The following is a 20,025-nucleotide window of genomic DNA, read 5'->3' as shown; positions in this document are numbered from 1 at the left end:
ACATGTATCCCAAAGGAAAAAATAGAAGACATATTTATTAACCCCAAGGAAAACAACAACAACAACCATCTTTCCACTTTGATAAAATGGCAACCACATGAGTTGTCCAACAGATTATACGAGGTTAGATTACTAATGTGGAAAGTGGGGAGGCAGAGAAATTCATTGACAGACGCTGAGAAATGAAGACTTATTGGATTCTGGTCTCCTAAACAGAAGAATGTGAGCTTTCCATCAGGACATAGTCATCAGAGCTTGGCCTCTCGGGTGACTTCTCAAGGAGTGTGGGGTGGGTTTGAGAGGGTGCTGACCTTCCCTTGATGTCTCCCTGCCTCTGTGACCCATGAATTGCAGTGGCTGTTATGCCATCTCCCAGTTCCACAGAAAGAAAGTGCAATGTCAAGCTTAAAGTCTCCTGCCATTGTCTCCACTGCTTCCCTTTTGTCTGTATTTTGTGAGGTGAGAGAGGAAAGAATAGGACCATCTTTGTTGCTTGCCATTCATTCATTTGCTCACTTAGTAAACATTTATCCCCTGCATGCCATGTGTCTAGAACTGAGCTAACAACAGAACCTTGCAGTAGGTCAGGGCGAGATAATGAGGACCAAGGAGGCCCTGGTGTAAACACATCCCAAACGCAACCCTACAAATGCTTCAGAAAGAGGAAGATGAGTATTTGATTCCCCTTCGAGGCCATTTTTTATTGACACATAATAATTGTACACATTTATGAGGTACATGTGATAGTTTGATACATGCATGCAATGTGTAATGATCAAGTCAGGGCATTTGGGATATCCATCACCTCAACCATTGATTAATTTTTGTGTGTGTGTTGGGAACATTCTAAATCTCTTCTAGCTATTTTGAAATACACAATAAATTATTGTTAACTAAAGTCACCCTACTGTGCTATGGAGGCCATTTTGGCCTCATTTCCAATCAGAAATTAAATGGATGGCTCTGTAATGTGTTCCTTTTACACTGTCCTTCATCATCTTCAACTATAGGGGACTGACATTTTAATGGCAATATGAGAGCTCAGAATAAAACTATCTTTTGATGACTTATTTAACTAACACTGAATTATAACAGAACCTCAGTGGATATGCACATGGCATCCACATAGTTTGAGGACAAATTCTTTTTGATCATTACTATTACCATCAATATAAAACTAATTTATACTCATGGACCACTGCATGTGAAGTGCTGTCAAGCACAGGTAACATTTTGTTTTCTGGTGTTGTGGGTCACAAAGACAAATGCTTTCGGTAACATGCAACTGGTTTCCTTTCCCTGTTGCCCTCCTCTTCTCTCTCTCCTTGCCCTGTTGATTTTCATTTAATTATATAATTCTGTAGCACAACTGGAGAGAAATTAAATGGCAGGACTCTGAGACTCAAGGCTGGTCAGCCCTCGAAGTCACTAGAGAGAAACCCTAGGGAGAGTCAGGCACAATTCTGTGGCTCACAATGTGCCTTCAGAGGGAATGATGTCTGCAGTAAGTTGGCCTCATATGCTTAGGGGATGGGGACAGGTAGGTAAAGTGACGCACGGCAGTTTATGTTTTTATTGTGTTTCCTTATGGACACAGAATTTGGCTAAAGTTGTATCAAAGGTCATATAAGGGGGAGATGGCTCAAGCAGCCAGCTTCAGTGTGGGGAAGAGTCTGAAGCCCCCTCCCTGCCACTTACATTCACTCTGCACACATTTTCCATGCAATTCCATAAGCCACGTTCTGTGCTCACCGTGGAGACACCTTCTGAGGGTAGTAAATGTCAGTCCCTTTTAGGGCTTGCTGAGATTGATCATTACAGCATCTCCTAGGATCTTAAATCCTTGTCCTAAATTTCTTTGAGGAAAGTGGTTTTAGAAACAGGTGGAACCTGAGAAGTCCTGGATGACTATTAACTAGCTCAAAGCGTGTCTGGTATTTTCTAAATCCATTTGGAGACCAATTAACCATTTCTTTCGTGCAAACTGCTCCCTTCTGAAAGGTTTTTATGGGCTCGGAATGCCCATTACGTTGTTTCCTTTCATGGTTTTTTGTTAAGTTCAGTTTTTTTCCCTTTACTAAAGTAGCACTTTTTAATGGTTACATCAGTTTAGTGTTTCTTGGCTAAGGCAAATTGCTGTCACTTATGTGCTACCACTGCCTCAGGCCAGTTTTTTTTTTTCTGTTGGTGTTTAACCTAATAACATACTTCTGTGTCTCCCCTAATGGCATCTTGGCAATGATAATGGGCAGAAGCTCAATTAGGAAACACTATGAATAATACAATTTAGTCTCTCAGAGTGCGCAGGATTTCCCGAAATGACAAAGGGATTTCATTTCCCTTGTCCCCTACCATTCTGAATCCCTTCCTTGTTTGTGCTCCACCCGACCCACATCATTCTTCAAACACATTTCTCAGGTTATAAAAAGAGCATCGTATGTGAGCCAACTCCTTACCTATTTGCCAATCCCAGGGCACCTTCAACAGTTCCTTATGCTCCATTATAGCTCTGCAAATTCAAAGGAAATGAACCTGATGAGCAAGATTAGAATGCACTCTACTTTCTTTCTTTCTTTTTTCCCCCCCACTTATCAGATGTATACAAATAATGAAGCAACCAGATGAATTTCAGAAAGAATTCTGAGTCATGCAGAAGCAAGTCTAATTAGGCAGAGTGCAGTTTATCCCTGAAGAAGCCGGTCGGTGTGTGAGGGTGTGCCACGGGGCCCTGGGGCGCTCAACCCTTCCTGCTCTTCTCACCCAAACAGTCTGCCTGCAGCCTTTGTTTCTGTTTGACAGATACTTTCTGAAAAGCAAATGGTGAGGTTCAGAAAATGTCTGTGCTTGCAGGTTTAATCAGTTTTCTGATTGAGTGTTTTCTAGGGCAATGGTTCTCAAAGTTAAATGTACATGACAGCCAACTGGAGAGTGCGTAGAATACACTGTTTCCTGGTCCCAACCCTAGAGATTCTGATTCAGAGATCCGGTGAGATTCATGGATGTGCATTTCTGGCAAGTTCTCATGTGATGTCAGTGCTGCTGCTCAGAGGACCATATTTTGAGAACCTCTCATCTAGAAGAGAATGGGGAGGTGGCGTTGGTATCACTCACCAGCATTACTTTGATTCCAGTGAGCCCTCAATATATCCCACTTGCCAAGGACACCCTAGTGCCACTTCCATTATTTTGGCGGCATTGTCCCCCAAAGGGAACACTCAACTCTAATAGACTGTAACGGAAGCAAATGAGCACTAGATCTCTGAACATATTTTTTGGACTCAAGAATAATAACCCATAAAAGAAGCCATCTATCTACAAAATGTTGGCTATGAATAGTTGAACTAGGTAATTCCTTTTCCTTTCACAAAGCTGAAGCACAAAATTTAGGAGCTTTAAAATGCCATCACTTTCAAAATGGACCCCAAATAAATCCTTCTCAGACTGTGCCTTGTTTGCTGTGAAGTTTTTCACCAGTATCTCAAGACACCAAAATTTGGAGGATTGTTGAAAACAGCCTATTTGTAAAACCTGTTTAAGGTGATGCCAAAATATCTTCCATAGATAATTTCAGACACTGAACCCATGCAATTAGAAAGTGCTTGCTTTGTAGAAAGAGATTGGTGAAATCAGAATTACCTGTTTGTAGAAAGGGATTCAGTAAAATTTGACTGGAGGTTATACTATCATTCTTTATGTCTTCCATGAAGCTAAAATATTGGTCTTTACTGGTGGAAAATTGCTTTGATTGAAACTTATTCTCATAACAAATTCTGAGGCAATAGTCAGGGATGACTTATACGTTCCAGTTGTAGAATTATTGCAAAACTGGTGCTTTTGACTTTGTGATGCTTAGTGAATGTCTGTATTATATCTTCACCTTTTTAAGGAAAGTAGAAATGCTAAATTCTAAGAGATAAATTTGAAATATGGTCCACTCTTGCAAATCCACGGGCAGTAAAATCACACATTTATAAAAGGGTAATTTTAAACTATAAGTTTTCGATTGGTGGTTGTCACTAGTAGACAGAATGTTCCTTTTTGGAAATGCATTGAATTGGGGCATTTATGCTTAGTTTTTCTACTTCTCTAAGTAATAACCCACTCATGGATTTCAGAGAATCAATCCTAATGCTTCTAATGCCTTCTTGCAAATTATTTACAATGTTTTATAAACATTAAGTGTTTTGTAAATATTTATATTAAACTCATTTAATTTGGAGGTAATTTACTAATAAAGATATTGAGTTGGCAGATTTCATGAGTCCTTTGTACAGGAAGCTGGTGTCTGGATTCCAGCCTTGATTTTTACATCCCAAGAACAAAAATTGTAAGAATAAGTCTCGACAGTCCCTCTACTATCTATATTTCTTGTTATTTTTACTCACAATTGAATTCCACTGAAAAATGCTCCAAAGAGACCAATCATTCCCAGGAATTCCACTCGGCTCAGAGTTCGGATGATGTATTCTTCCCAGACGTTAGAAATACCATAGAGTGTGGCTCCTCCTAAGACCAGAAGGTCCCCTACCAGCTTATTTTCCCCTAGGAACCAACCAAACAAACAAACAGAGGGAGCATCATTAAAACTTTCTTAACAAGAATCTGGCATCAGCAAATTGAGCTTCCCTTGCCTATTCTATTTTGACATTTTTATAGAAGTCATGCAATTTCCAACTGAGATTTAGTAAAGTTTGTTTATCTGTGCTCTAGACATGTTCTGACATAAAAAGTTTGCCTATGTTGACATAATTAGAAGTCTTCTCTAAGAAAGAGATCAGTCTCTTCCAGATCACACCCTCTCTACAAAGCCCACTATCTTCTGTCCAGGTATCAGATTTTCACTTATCAGATTTATACAAATATGAAGTGGCACGATCTCGGCTCACTGCAACCTCCACCTCCCAAGTTCTAAGGGATTCTCCTGCCTCGGCCTCCAGAGTAGCTGAGATTATAGGCACCTGCCACCACACCCGGCTAATGTCTATGAATATATGCTAATACATGCACAAGTTATATTGGTTTCAGGACATTTTCCAGCAGTTTAGTGAACATGGTATAGAACAAACAGAAGCAGTATACATTTCCACCCTCTGCTATTCAGGGAGAGAAGCTATAACAGAAGCCGTCAAGATTGCACTTTGACCATGGGCAAAATGTGTAACTGTTAGAAAATGAGAGTGAAAGGATTTATGGGTTGAAATTTTCAACTCCCCTGAGGAAAGTAACATAAGAGTGTAAATATATGTAATTCACTATCACATTAATATTTTTTCATTAAAAATTCTTTTTGTTTTAAACTCAATTTTGGGCTGGGTGTGGTGGCACACGCCTGTAATCCTAGCATTTTGGGAGGCCGAGGCGGGTGGATCACCTGACATCAGGAGTTCAAGACCAGCCTGGCCAATATGGCAAAACCTTGTCTCTACTAAAACTACAAAAATTAGCCAGATGTGGTGGCGGGTGCCTGTAATCCCAGCTACTTGGGAGGCTGAGGCAGAAGAATCCCTCAGAACCCAGGAGGTGGAGGTTTCAGTGAGCCGAGATCGTGCCATTTCACTCCAGCCTGGGGGAAGCGTGACATTCTGTCTCAAATAAATAAATAAAAATAAACTCAATTTTGGTTGATTTAAAACAAAATAAATGCTTTACCCAGGTATTTCCAAGAATTGGGCAAACTTCCCACTCCAGGAAGTGTGGAGCCAGGGAAGGAGGAGAGCAGAAATAAGCAGCTAGAGTGGCCTCACTGGTGGGCTCTGTACCCAAGTGGTCTCTGGCTCTGTCCTGCATAAGTCAGCAGTGCAGGAGCTCAGCTGACCTGCAGCTCTGGGGCAGTGGAAGTTGAGGATGGAAAAGGTGCTTACTCCAGCATGATTCTAAGGAAAGGACTCATGATAGCTTAGCCCTGGATTCCCCGATGAGCCTGGGTTCTCACTGTTCAGTGGGGAGCACTGAGTGTTTTTAGGTAGTGGCTTCACATCAAAGAATCTGGGCATCAAAGAATCAGTGGCTTCACATCAAAGAATCTGTGGTCACCTTGGAAGATTCTATCTCTAAATGGTGCCACTTTTTCTAAGGCAACTTCTTTTTCCTGTCAAGGATTGGAGATAGAGGGGAAGAGATCCTGAAGGCAGCATTGTGCTGGAGTCATCCTCAAGGGAATGGAGCTGAGAATGGGATTTTGTGAGAGCTGGAAGTTCTCTTTGGGTTCATGGGGAGTTAGGCATCACTGCCCAGGAGATGAGCTGAGAATCTGATGAGGCCCTAATGAGAAACCAGACTTGGTGAGAGGTCCCTGGGCAGATCTTTTAGGAAAATTAAGGTTGCTGTGACAGAATGTGAAATCTTTGGCAACCTGATTAATCTTTTTTATGTGTCAACTATAAAACAATGACAAACTTTTAATTTTAAGTAGTTCATCTGAAGAATGACCCATAAAATAGAATGTATCTATAACTAAGATTGTAAAATTATAATGAACATGATCCAGTCTCTTTTCACTCAGAAGACATTTTAGAATCTTGTGATGACATGGGGTCATTATTATGAATATCAATTATTGTTGTACTAGTGAAGTGTGGAAGTGCTGCATAATATAACTCCTGGTTAATAAATTTAATTTTATAGAATGAATTGAAGAAAGCTAAATCATAATGAAATATTTTAATAGAAATTAGAGAAGCATCAATCTACCTTTTAAAAGTCCTAAAAAGAGGACACACTGTTTCAGTGAATAGTCTCGCCAATATTTTTCAAACGCCACACCGTTATGGCCTCTTCTGTTAACTAGCCTTTGACTGTAGGAAATATACTCATCAGTACTTCGAGTTTTCACCAATTCAGTAATAATTATTGATCATCACAACACAATTTTGTGTAACCACAAGTTCACAAGTATTTTCTAAGTTATCACTAACAAAAAGATTAAATATTATTTATTATAATTTGCTGATAATTATATTTGTCAGTTTTTAAGTCATTTGAAAGTAGGTACCTATACATATAACATACATTAAAATTTAGTTAATTAAACATAATTAAATTAACCAGAACATAATTTTATCCAATTATATAATGAAGTGTTTGATATAATAAAAAGTGTAGGTACTAAGACTAATATTTTGTGCCTAAAATTTGTATCTAGTTATTTCCAGGTGCAAAAATTATTATCTACATTTTCTCATTTTTTGTAGGTCTAAATTTCTATGCTAAAAAATGGTATATATATATATATACACACATATATATATACATATATATACACATATACATATATACACACATATATATACATATATATACACACACACACACACACACATATATATTTTTTAATCCAGGGAGAATATGTTTTAATGAGATTTATTCAATCAACCCTTTACTATAAAATTTTATTTCCTCTGTTAAGAAGTTTGCTTAGCTAAAGCTGTTTTTTCTTACCTATTAAAATAAGCAGCAGAAAAAAAAATTTGTATATAGTTAACTGGAAATTATAACATATTACATTAATAACATATAAAATATTAACATAGTTTATGCACAGTTAATGCAGTAGATGCCTGACACGGTGATAGCAACTTTTGCACAATGTTCATGGTGAAAGTTATGCTAGAACATCTGTCATTTACGTATGTATAAAACCACAATACGTGATAATGATTTACAAATTTTGGGTAAATGGACATGTTTAAAATTATGAAATGTCTACCCAAACCGATAGTTCTCTCCCTCCTCTGAATTTCACAGCATTGGTATCTGTCTATGGCACCCACCATACTCCACTCCTTGTCTGTTACTTGTTAACTTGTGTATCTCATCTCCCCGCAGCCAACTGTTCTCTTACAAATCATGGTTGAAGGGCAGGGACTGTGGCTCACTCAGCTGTATATTCTGTGTGGTCTCCAGCATGAATCCTGCAGCATTATATTTCTCAATAAAAGGCTACATGAATTGAGCTGACTGAACAGGTCTTAACACATCCTATGGTAAATGTTTTCAGTGAGAACAGCTTTCAATTTATTGGTAGAGTTGGGTCTGATCACATCTCTATCACTTACTACCTGTGTAATACTGGGAAAACTACAGAGTCTTTCTGAACTTCAGTTTCCTTATCTTAAAATTAGGTTACTGTGAGAATAAAATAAAATATGACATGTAAAATGCTTAGCATTGTATCTGACACTTAGTAAGTGTTCACTAAATGGTAGTTTAAAAAAGTGAATAAATTATTTCCTGAAGCACCTGTCTCTTTGGGTTAGGCGTTTCTCATTTTGGATTGCTCCTTGATTCTAATCAACCTAGTCATAATTGCTTTGCAAAAACTGGCTTTCCTTATCCGATTTTTGTTTAAGTACTAGAAACATCATGTTTGGAGACATGTTTGTGTATGCGTGGTGGTGGGAGGAAAAAGGAAGGCTATTTGAAATCATGACTTACTACTAGGACAAGAAATAAATGGTGAGTTATATTATTCTAGAGTGTTGAAAGACTATTAGTGCAGTTCCTGAAAATGTATCCATCCCATTGAATACATCTGCCTCTCAAATAGGGGGAACCAACTATCTTGTTTTCCTGGGACTCTGTTGGTTTTAGCACTAAAAGTTCCACATCTGGGGAACTTCTCCATTCTGGGCAACCTAGGGCAGTCACTTACACTAATTTACTATGATAAAACGTCTTTACATTTGTTGTAGAAGTCACAATTATGGAAAAATAAGGACTAAGTGTTATAGCAAAAAGAATAATGGCTAAATTTCATATCTGGGCCACGTAATTTGGTGATGGTGTGCCCTTAAACATATTGCTTATCTTCTCTGAGGCTTGATTTCTTCAGCTGCAAGAATGACAACAAAAATTCTTTGCATAGTTAGGAGGATTAAATGAAATAATATATAATAAAGTACCTGACACCTGAGGGCACTCAATAAAAAATGTCATTTTTACTTGATTGTGTTTGATTACCTGGCTCCTTGAAAATATTTTCCTTTCCTTGAAATAAATGTAAAATTAAGTGTAATAAAAAATTATTGTTGGCATCTAACATCTTTGATAAATGAACTAAAAGATGTCATAAATGTATTGTGTTAGAAAAGGATATTTTGAAGGGCGAGAAGGATGTTTCATAACAAGGAGCTATTTTGATTAGGTTTTATCTTAATCTTAGTACCTTCTACCCTTGCCTTTTATATCCATTAAGTTTTCCCAGGCAAGCAGAGAAGTCCTGGTGCTGAATCTTTTCAACTTTACTAAGTCATTTTTACACACTCCAACACATCTATAATAGTTATAATATTCTCAGAAGCCACTTCTATTGCCTATTGCCCTGCACATCAGTAAATGCAGAGATGGTCTTTCGGAGGAGGCCTATACTGCTGACATGGAGCCAAGGTGACAAAGAGAATACACATATTAAGCCCACTGATTTTTTACCGGTAAGCTTGGAAAAGACATTTCCTTCAAGTGAGCTCAAAGGCGTGGAAGCGTCCTATAGTGGGTGATGAGTTGTACACGTGACAGACATAGAATGAGAACATAAGTGCTGTTTGCATCCTTCCCAACACATATACCACTCTATAGTCTCTAAGGCAGAGTCTTCCAGGCTGGGGACTAGGATGCTTTCTCTCCACCTCTGTCTAGAGTGGGAAAACTTGCTGGTCAAGTTTCATCAAAAGCCCTATTCCTGGCACATCATTCTGTGCCCTGAAACTTATATTTTGTACATGAAGTACTTAATGCCATCTAAGAAGTTTCCTTCAGCCAGACTTAAATCAAAACGAAGATGAAACATAGATTAAGCATTATAAAAAGGATGAAGTCAGACAGTCTCTTTTCCTGTGCAAAATTGTTAATACAGTGATAATTTTATTATTACTGTGATTTTTTTTGAGATAGAGTCTTGCTCTGTTGCCCAGGCTAAAGTGCAGTAGTGCAATCATAGCTCACTATAACGTTAAACTCCTGGGCTCAGGCGATCCTCCCGCCTCAGCCTCCCAAGTGGCAGGACTATAGGTGCACACCACCATGCTGGCTAATTTTTTCTGTAGAGATGGGGTCTCACTGTGTTGCCCAGGCTGATCTCTAACTCCTGGCCTCAAGTGACCCTCCAGCCTTGGCCTCTTGAGTCGTTGGGATTTCTGAATGTGCCTGGCCTGGTGATGACATCTTATATGGACTTGGATGCCTGACTTATGTTCTGGTGAGTACCTGCAGTATTTTAGAAAAGTTTTGTGACCCTGGCTGATTAATGCAATTGAACAAACTCTGCCATAGACTTGAAAAAAAAGGAATATTTTTGATAATGATATGTAACAATTTTAGGATTCTATTGACCTCAAAACCAGTGGGGTTTTTTTTCTTTAAAAAAATATGTTCTCTGTGATGGCTTAAATTGCTGCCTACTTTAATATTTTTATAGAGGCAGAGCATGTCCAATCATAATTTTATAAAATGAGTCCTTGGATCCTATATCTGGGCTGGTCTTAAAACATCATTCTATGTACTTGGGCACCATTTCAATAGCACAGAAGGTGCTCCACAATGATAAAGCTTAATTCTGTTAACACTGATGCTTTGTATATCACAAAAGCAATGATGCTGTGGGCCTTAAGCAGATTCACATGGAGAAACCAAATTCCACTCCAGTATGTTTTAGCCACATCTACATTGTTTTTTTAAAAATGACACTTTGGAAAGACTCTCAAACAGACTTACTTTCTTTTTCTTAAGCAGTTTTGCTTCTTTTCTAACACTTCATTTAAAATCAAACCAACATTTTTTACAGGATTAATGAATACAATCTAGTGAACTCAATTCAAATTAGCTTAACATTCTAGGCTTAAATGTTCATCTTTATAGTTGACTATCGAATGCAAGATGATGGCCAAGATGAATGGCTGGGGTTCATGAAGATAGAGTTTTTATAACTAAGGGTACTTGCTTCTGCTTAGCCTGTGTTTACACAGTGTGCGGAAAGCTGAGAAAGTGTAATGAAATTACAACTTTAGGCCGGCCGCAGTGGCTTATGCCTGTAATCTTGGCACTTTAGGAGGCCGAGGCTGGTGGAGCACTTGAGGTCAGGAGTTCAAGACTAGCCTGGCCAATGTGATGAAACCCCGTTTCTACTAAAAATACAAAAATTAGCTGGGTGTGGTGGCAGGTGCCTGTAATCCCAGCTACTTGGGAGGCTGAGGCAGGGGAATCACTTGAACCCGGGAGGTGGAGGTTGCAGTGAGCTGAAATTACGCCACTGCACTCCAGCCTGGGCAACAGAGCGGGACTCTGTCTCAAAAACAAAACAAAACAAAACAAACAAACAAACAAACTATATATATATATATATATATATATATATATATATATATATATATATATATGACTTTAGAACAACTGGCCACATTGTATAAGACAAAAATATTATCTGATTGGTCCAAAAAGATTATTCATATCAACATTACTACATGTATATAGCATAATATTGGCCTTTTCATATGACGTCTACCAATATGTCATGGAACCAGTGTTTCATAGAAAAGAATCTGGGAAACACTGAGGTATTTATTTTCAGATTTCTGTTGAAGTGGGGACTGATGGTGTTGTGTAGATGGTGTGGATGTGTGAGGCTGAGGCTGTCTCTCTTTTGTTCTATGTTGTATCTTCAGCCCCCAGCAACATGGGACAGAGAAAGAGGCCTGCCCTGGAGGCCGGGGGCCTTGTGTTCCAGTCTCTGCTTTGTCAGCTCTGTGACTTTGGGCAACTCACTTGGTTTGGATGGATCTTGGTGTTCACATATGTCAATTACAAAGGAGTTGAACAAGGTCCTTTTCAGTTATAAAGTTCTATGGTACAACATACATGACATTGTTTCAGAGACTTAACGTGACCTTGTCTCATAAAGAGAAACAGTCCACTTTTGACTCTTTATCATCTAATTTCCCAGAAGAAAGGGCAATTCCAAGAACTATAGAAAAGTGGGTACTTTCTATCCCATTTCTAATGTTAACAAAGAAGGTCATTTTTTTTTTCTGTTCCAAAAACCCTTCTGTAGCTAAAATTTTGGTATATTTTAAATAATTGCAATGCTTTAAAAAGAGTCTTCTGGAAACCACCCTGACTCAGGGCTCCCCCAGCAGATTCACAGCAATTTGATGAGTGAATCATGCAGCTTTACCTTATGGGTTTATAAACTCTAATTGATACCAATAACCCCTCCTCGCAAAACAAATTAAAAACCATGTGTGAGAAGACTGAACTTAACTCTCCCTCCTAAAATTATGGAGCACTCCTAACTAGTCCTCAAACTTTATTTACTCATGGGCCTATAAACCAACCTTCACCCAGTAGTTTAAAAGCTCAGTCTTTCTCTGGCTTGACAGAGAAAGGTTTGGGGTTGGGGAAATGTGTGGAAGGCCCTGTGGCTCAGGAGTGAATTAACTCATTACCACCAAGGACCAGGGCTTGGGCCAGGCAGCTGGTTCAGGAATGGATTGACCTCCAAAACATCTTCTTGGTAGGTCATGACTCTCAGTTTTAAACACTGTCTGCATGTTTCTGAATGGATGCAGAAAGGGCATGAAAACTGTATTTTGCAAACTCATTCACTCAAGAAACATGCATTAAGCACCTCCTGTGTGCCCTGTTTCAGGTGTGGGGAACAAACATGAACAGGACACAGATAGTGGGAAATCCAGGTTCCTAAGGTCCTTGTTTTCACCCAACTATGAACATTCCATTTCTTGCCTTGGCCTCACCCGCAGAGGTAAGGAACCTGGTGAACATCCGAAGACTCACCTGCTCCCTGATGCCTTCCCACAAGCACATCTGCTCCCACCATGCAGCCCATTCCCAGGATGCAGACAACGATGCCGATGAAATGCACAGCCTTGTACCGGATCAGCAGGAAGAACCAGGAGAGCAAAATCACGACTGGGATCACAAAACAGTCCAGGAGCTATTGGGAGGGATGAAGGTAAACAACAACAGGAGATTCAGGAGGAAGCATTCCATGTAATAGGGAAAAGTAATTTAGTTCTGCAGAAAGGGTTCTGCCTTTCCCCTGAACCTGAGATTTTGTGTAGACCCAGACTTGATGTAGTTAAAACAGACTCTGAAATAAATGGAAATTAGCTTTATTTATTTACTTAATTGTAAACATCCCCCAAACTTTAAGGGAAAGGGGAGAAGGCAAATTGATAAGACGGGCTGGTGGTGAAGAGTCTCCTGCCTCCAGGTGCCGGGGCAGCTCTGCCTCCTGTCTTCTTCAGGGCCAGGCCATGCTCCATGGGAACATCTTTGGTTCGGGGACAGTACACCCAGCCTTTTTACATTGTTCCCCTATTTTATGAGTAGATCCGGGAATGGGAGATGAGGGTGCAGAGGTCTTATAATGTTTTATAAATTATTAGAAATTAGACAAAAGTTGAATTTAATTTCTCCTGGACAGCTGTCTTCCTGCTACCAGTAAAAATTGATCTGTTCTTGTCATTTCATTCTTAAAATAAAAAAGTGCTCTAAATATAAATATAAATATGAGTCTCAAAAGTAGAAATACTTAAAAGAACTATTAGAAAAAAAATTTTTAAAGAAAGTTGAATAGAGTATAGCAAAAAAATTTGATTTCATTTTTTATATATTTTGTACAAATAGTGAGATTCCATCTGACATGTAAGTCCAAAGAGTTGATAGAGAATTTGCCCCAATTATGTAGAGAGATAATGTGGTGAAATGAGAAGACCCCTGTGCTAGGAGCCAGAAGACCTGAATTTGAGTACAGATTCTCATTTACAGCTGTGTGACCTTGGGCAAATCACAAGCTCAGGAGCCTCAAATTTCTGTTAGTAAAATGAAGATAACAACTTTCCCCAAAGATCAGCATGAACCTCAGAGATACTACATATGAAAGTAATTCTTAAATCACGAGGCCCTCATTGCTGGTCTATAACTCTGCTTTCAAACACACGCTTTGGGCTCCATGGAACTAATTCAGATTCTACCACACTGTGGTAAGACCTCTGGATACACTATCCAAGACAGGGTCTTTCTTAGACAAAGTGATGTCACATAGAACTGCAAGTCCCTTGTACCACATGAGGAACTTATGATTTGTCCAACCATCCAGTATATCTCCTTGCTGGAATTCTAAACAAGTGGCCTCTACCACCCAGCTGCCAGTACAGGGCAGTGATCCTCAATACTCCTTCACTTTCATTGCCTATATCCTATTGATTACCAAATTCTGCCAATTTAATCTTCCAAACATCTCTCAAATCTACTCATGCCACCCTCTCCCACTTCTGCCACCTAGACTGAGCTAACATCCTCTGCTACATGGAACAAGCCTCTCCTTCATGCCCCAGGGCCTTCACTTATGTACACTCCTCCTTCTGGAGTGCTCCACTGCTTGAACTTCCTCCTCCTTTACCCTTCAGGCCTGCACTTATAATTTGCCTCCTCAGGAAAGCCTCTTAGATCCCCAGACTAGGTCGAGTCCTATTTGATGCTTTTGTTGAACGCTGTACTTCTCCTCTGTAGTTCCAACTGTAACAGTACTTAATTAGCACAGGATTATTGGCATCAGAACACTGCAGGGATTAAGAAGAGTATTCAATAAGAGTTATTGAACAAATATATACAAAGATTTTTAATGACCAGAAACATCAAAATAGAGTCTCCAAGATTCACTGAAGGCTGGAAAAGGTTTGCGTATTTGCAAAGCATCCCTGAACATCAGAGTGGCTTCTTGGCACTGCAAATAGCATTGTGAATCCCCTCTATCCCCAAAGCTTTTTGTGACCTGGACAGATGCTCATGTTTCTCTGTGCACTGGTCTTCTCCTCTGCAAAATGAAACAAGCACTCAGAATAGTAAGCTATCCCTGAGGTTGCTGAGATGATAAGGTGAGGAAGGACCATGTGAATGCTAAGTAGCACTGTGATGGCTGGGGGCTGAGCCCAAAGGTCACAGCACTCTTGGAGGGGCTACAGGAAGGAGGTGGTGGCAGGTAGGATTGTACTACAGCACACAGTTGCTCACTGCAGTTAATTAGCAATGTGAGTTAATGATGTGGTAATATGCTCTAAGGTAGGTTTTACAGATAGCCTCAGATGCTATTTCAGTGTATTAGGAAATTTCAGTTTGTCATTGAAAACTGCTCACTGGGCATAAAACAGTTGGTGTTTTGTGTTAAAAATTAAAAATGATTGAATCAAGTTGAAATATTTAGCTGCACACTACAGAATTAGGGTTTCATTATCTGGCTGGAAGCCCTCAGTCAGTGGAGCTGAAGGCCTCTATTCCTGAATTATTGAGGGCAAGCTAGGCCATGGTCCAATCTTTGAGGAGAGCTGAGGTGAGCTTTTAGGTTCTCAGTGTCATTAGAAAAGCCAGAGCACTTGATGAGTCCTGAGATCTATTCCCCTAATGGTTTGAGTTGGAAAATCCTTATTTGTAAGTGTCAGGTGGTCCTGTGGGTAAGTGCAAACTTTTAGAAAGAACAGAAGGGAAAGAAGAATATAATCATAATTTTTCTTAAAGAAGGATACAATCAAGCCAGTGTTTCTGGGGCACTTGAGGAGAGAAGCCTAGTGCTTATCATACAATGGGGCCTCAGTAATTGGTGGCTGAATAAATCAATGAATTGTCAGACATATGGTATCACTGACTGTCAGAAGGGACATTAGAGATAATCAAGGTTGCTACTGGCATTTAGGGTGGGACAACTGATTTTGCAAGATTGTCTCATGCTCTCTGTAGGGCAGTTAGCATTGCTGGGCCTTGACCATTAAACATTCTACACATTTGCAAACGCCCCTGGAGGGCAGTATCTCCCCAGTTTAGAATCACCAAGACCTTTTTATTTAATAGTTGAGGCTTCCTAAGTCCTAAGAGGTGAAATGATGTGCTCAAGGTCACACAAATTGTTCGTATCAGCAGAAGTTATGTCATAATAATTTTTTGGACAATGTTTTAGTGAAGGTCAATGACAGGAATATTTAATTGCTACAGCTGAAGCTCTCACCATGGCATCTGTAACTGTTGAAGAGAAACTGTTTGGCAGCTGCTCTTAGTAAACAGGCTATTCTTTTTTAGTGATTTTTGCCTTCAGCTTTCCCCTCGTGGTCACATAACATAAAACATACTGACAAAATAATTTTTCAATAGTTTTCTCGTAGCTTAATTCCTTGGCTAAGTGGTTGTTAGAGTGGTAGAAAAGAGAAGCATTATAACTGAAACTGTTAAAAAAGAAAACAAACAAACAAACAAAAACTCCTCTTCTGATTGCCATTAATCTTTTCAGTAGATTTAACTTTCTTTGCATACATCTCTGAATCTAAAAAGAAATTATAAAATATCCATATGAAAAAATAAACAAATATTATTTTATAACCATCTTATGCTCTGAAAAATCTCCAAGGACATTAAAAATACTTTAATGGAAAAGTGAAGTGTTTATTACTCTTAGATTTACATAGATTCCTTTTTTCCCCCTAAGGATTTAAACGAATTTTATTCTCCTTATGCCTTGAATCCTCAGGCAACACATGCCAGAGGTGTCTACGATTCTGTTTTCTAATTTTATAGACACGGCCGGGCACAGTGGCTCACACCTGTAATCCCAGCACTTTGGGAGGCTGAGGCGGGAGGATCACTTGAGGTCAGGAGTTCGAGACCAGCCTGGCCGACATGGAGAAACCCTGTCTCTACTAAAAATACAAAAATTAGCCAGGCATGATGGCGCATGCCTGTAATTCCAGCTACTTGGGAGGCCGAGGCAGGAGAATCGCTTGAACCTGAGAGGCAGAGGTTGCAAGAAGCTGAGATTGTGCCACTGCACTCCATCCTGGGCAACAGAGTGAGATTCTGTCTCAAAACAAAACAAAACAGAACAAAACAAACAAAAAGACAGAGACATGGAGGCACACAGTACACAATGGCTGGAGAAAAGTCTCTGAAGTCATGGTGATAGCAACAGGATTACAATTTGAACCTTGTAGTTTTTTTTTTAATTCATTTTTTAAATAGAGATGGGGTCTCATTATATTGCCCAGGCTCGTCTCAACCTCCTGGGCTCAAGCAATCCTCCTGCCTCAGTCTCCCAAAGTGCTGGGATTACAGGCCTGAGCCACAGCGCCCAGCTTGAACCCTGTAGTTTTAAACAACGTTTACAGTTGGTTGCATTAAGTTTGCACTTACAGTTTGTAAAAACGATTATGTTATTTTTATGGTAGACAAAGTAAATCTTCACAACAGCCCTTTAAGGGAGTTATGACTGTATTTACTCTATAAATAAGGGAACTGATGGTCTAAGAGAAAAGCAAATTAGTATTAGAACTGGGGCTAAAACACTAGCGTCTGGACTGCTAGATCAGAGTTCAAGTGCAGCTTCCGAAAGTTATTTAAATAAAAAAGGTTCATGCTGACATTACTTTTAAGACAACAGAAGACAGTCAACATTAAGTAGCACTAAAATTTTAAAAATATGTATATGTACAGGAAGATTGAAGCGTCATTTAATTTCCCCTCTTTCTCCCTACCTCTTTTTCTTTTCCACTCCAGCTGATCTCTGACCATCTTATCACTGTGCCTTTCTCTGTGGCCTTTAATCACATTTGGTTATGCCCTCTCCTGCACACACGCATCCCATCCCTTCCTTCCTGCCAAAATCTACTTGAGCTTCTCTCTGGACTTCTGTGGATGCTCCCTTCCTTTGCCAGCACTCCGCAGACCCCTGAACCTGGCTTTAGACACCCACACTTCCGAAAGTGTGCTCATCATGATGCGCGCAGCCCCCTCAAACATGGTCATGAAGCTGTCCCAGTAGTGGACAGTCTCATGAAGATGGAACATTTTCTGAGTGTCTGTGAGATCTGCCTTCAGGCTGCAAACCCTCTTTACAGCTGGTGTGTCTCCCCAGTTGTATCCCGGTTTTACAGAATATTTTACAAGTCTTTGGTCCACAAGAGCTCACAACTCTAAGTCTGGGATGCAGGGAGAGGCACAGGCTGTGGAGCAGTAACATGGGATGGGGATTAGGGGGCTGTCTCCCCTTAGCAATGCTACCAGGGGCTTCGGGCAACTGCTGGCACGTCCCAGCCCCAGAGGGGTGGGATAGAGGGAGCTAGGAAAAGCAGAGAGAGGAAGTCCTCTGGGTCATCGGTACTTCTGCCTCACCCCTGCCAAGTGGGCGGCCAGCTGCTACAGCCCCCCTCCCTTCAATATCCAAGGGAACCTCACTCTCTTCTCTGTTTCTCTGGCTCTTTCCTGCAAAACCCCCTTGGAAGTCATGAGAGTTCAAGAATTAAAGGAGAGATAAAGCCAGAAAAAGTTTATTCTTCATTCAGCTGACATTTATTGAGCGTTTACCAAAGCCCCAAGCCCCAGCCCCTGTGTGTGTTCATGTGGGCCCTAAATCCTGCTGACCTGCATTCTGTTACTCTGACACTGTGCACTTTAATTTAAATTTTCTACAAAGAAAATGTGTTGACTATTATGCTTGTGTATGCATATGTATATATGCATATTTGTATATAGTGTTGTTCTGAATAATTTTGAGCCAGCCCAAATCCAAGAAGAGGAGATAGTTGGCCATTTTGCAATAAGCATATTTTTATGGCCTAAGTCTCATGAAATGGAATTCCTTCATCAGTCGGCACCAGGGAAGGCCTCTGGATGTTTCAGGAGAGAATCCAAGGCCAAGTATGATATCGACTGGATACTACGGTATCACACCACAGGTGAGGCTATTGGGCTTCGTGTGGTTATAAGACACGCCATGGGGACAGAATTTATATTGTTTTCTTTGTTTAATCACTTTGCATCAATTTTGAGAGTCATGTAGTACAACTGCATTTATCACAACCATATAACTTTATAATAGTGATTGTGCAATGGAATCTGCGTAGGTCAAAAATGTTGCATCATCACCATCATTCAAGTGCCAGTTGGCCTCATCCAGTCAAGTGAACAGAGTAACTTCAGAATTTTATAAATTCAGTTACAATCACAAAGACATTATAGAGACAGACACAAGTCAATTAAATACATTCACAGATAAAGGCGTAGATACACACAACTAATATTACAGGGATAAAATTCATATTTTGTAGAAGAAATAGGTTAAATGAAATTAGCAGAATGGTAGTGAGGAAGTCATGAGAACTGCAGAATTAGAGGAAGAATAAAGCCAGGAAAAGTTTATTCTTTCATTCAGCTAACATTTACTGGGCATTTACCAAATCCCAGGTTTTGAGTGGAGACAGTGAAGGCATATATAGATGAACAAGATATCCTTTCTTTCTTCCCTCAGGAAATTCATAACACCATAAGGAAACACTACATTCATTTATTTAATAATTTTTTGTTGTGTGACTGCTTTATATGGGCATAGCCAGGCTTTGTGATAAGGTAGATAAGACTGTCCCTGCACTCCAGGGACTCCCAGTTTAGGATAAAGACACCCAAAAGAATTTGCCTTCTTTTTTAAAAAAAATTAAAAACCCTAAACCTGTAATATAGATACTTTATCATATCATTAGATTTAGCTTAACATTTTTGAGATATAATAAATATACTATAAATTTCACCCTTTTAAATTATGCAATTAGTGGTTTTTAGTGTATTCGTGAAGTTGTACAGCCATCACTACTATCTAATTTCAGAACCTTTTCACCATCCTCAAAAGAAACTCCATACCCACTAGCAGTTACTGTACATTCCTCTCTCCTCACAGCTCCTGGCAAACATGAATCTACTTTCTGTCTCTATGGATTTACCTATTCTGACTATTTCATATGAATGAAATCATACAATATGTGACCCTTTGTGACTGGTTTCTTTCATTTAACACGATGTTTTTATGGTTCATCCATGTTGTTCATGTATCACACCTCATTCCTTTTTACTGCTGAATAATATTGCACTGTATGGATATATCACGTTTTACTTACACATTGCTCAGTTGATGAACATTTAGGTTGTTTCCACTCTTGGGTTATTATAAATAATACTGCAATGAACATTTTCAAGCAAGCTTTT

The 20,025-nt window shown here is 39.4% G+C and overlaps 1 protein-coding gene across 3 annotated transcripts in view; it reads right to left on the bottom strand.

Moving 5' to 3' along the window:
- SLC35F1 (solute carrier family 35 member F1) overlaps positions 1 to 20,025 on the bottom strand; it is a 411,934-nt gene that overhangs the window by 37,888 nt on the left and 354,021 nt on the right. For 2 of the 3 annotated variants that reach the window (XM_031012534.2, XM_055391937.2), the window contains 3 exons: positions 12,784 to 12,943; positions 4,386 to 4,542; positions 2,457 to 2,509 (listed from right to left, as the gene is read on the bottom strand). In XM_031012534.2, the coding sequence (XP_030868394.2) occupies positions 2,457 to 2,509; positions 4,386 to 4,542; positions 12,784 to 12,943 (370 nt within the window). Of the gene's footprint in view, positions 1 to 173; positions 446 to 2,456; positions 2,510 to 4,385; positions 4,543 to 12,783; positions 12,944 to 20,025 lie in introns of those variants that run through there. The other variant, XM_063707817.1, reaches the window with a different exon arrangement.

This window comes from Gorilla gorilla, chromosome 5, assembly GCF_029281585.2.
Source record: "Gorilla gorilla gorilla isolate KB3781 chromosome 5, NHGRI_mGorGor1-v2.1_pri, whole genome shotgun sequence".
NCBI classification, from domain to species: domain Eukaryota; kingdom Metazoa; phylum Chordata; class Mammalia; order Primates; family Hominidae; genus Gorilla; species Gorilla gorilla.
The sequence above is the reverse complement of the archived record's forward strand: the minus strand, read 5'-3'. Positions and strand labels throughout refer to the sequence as shown.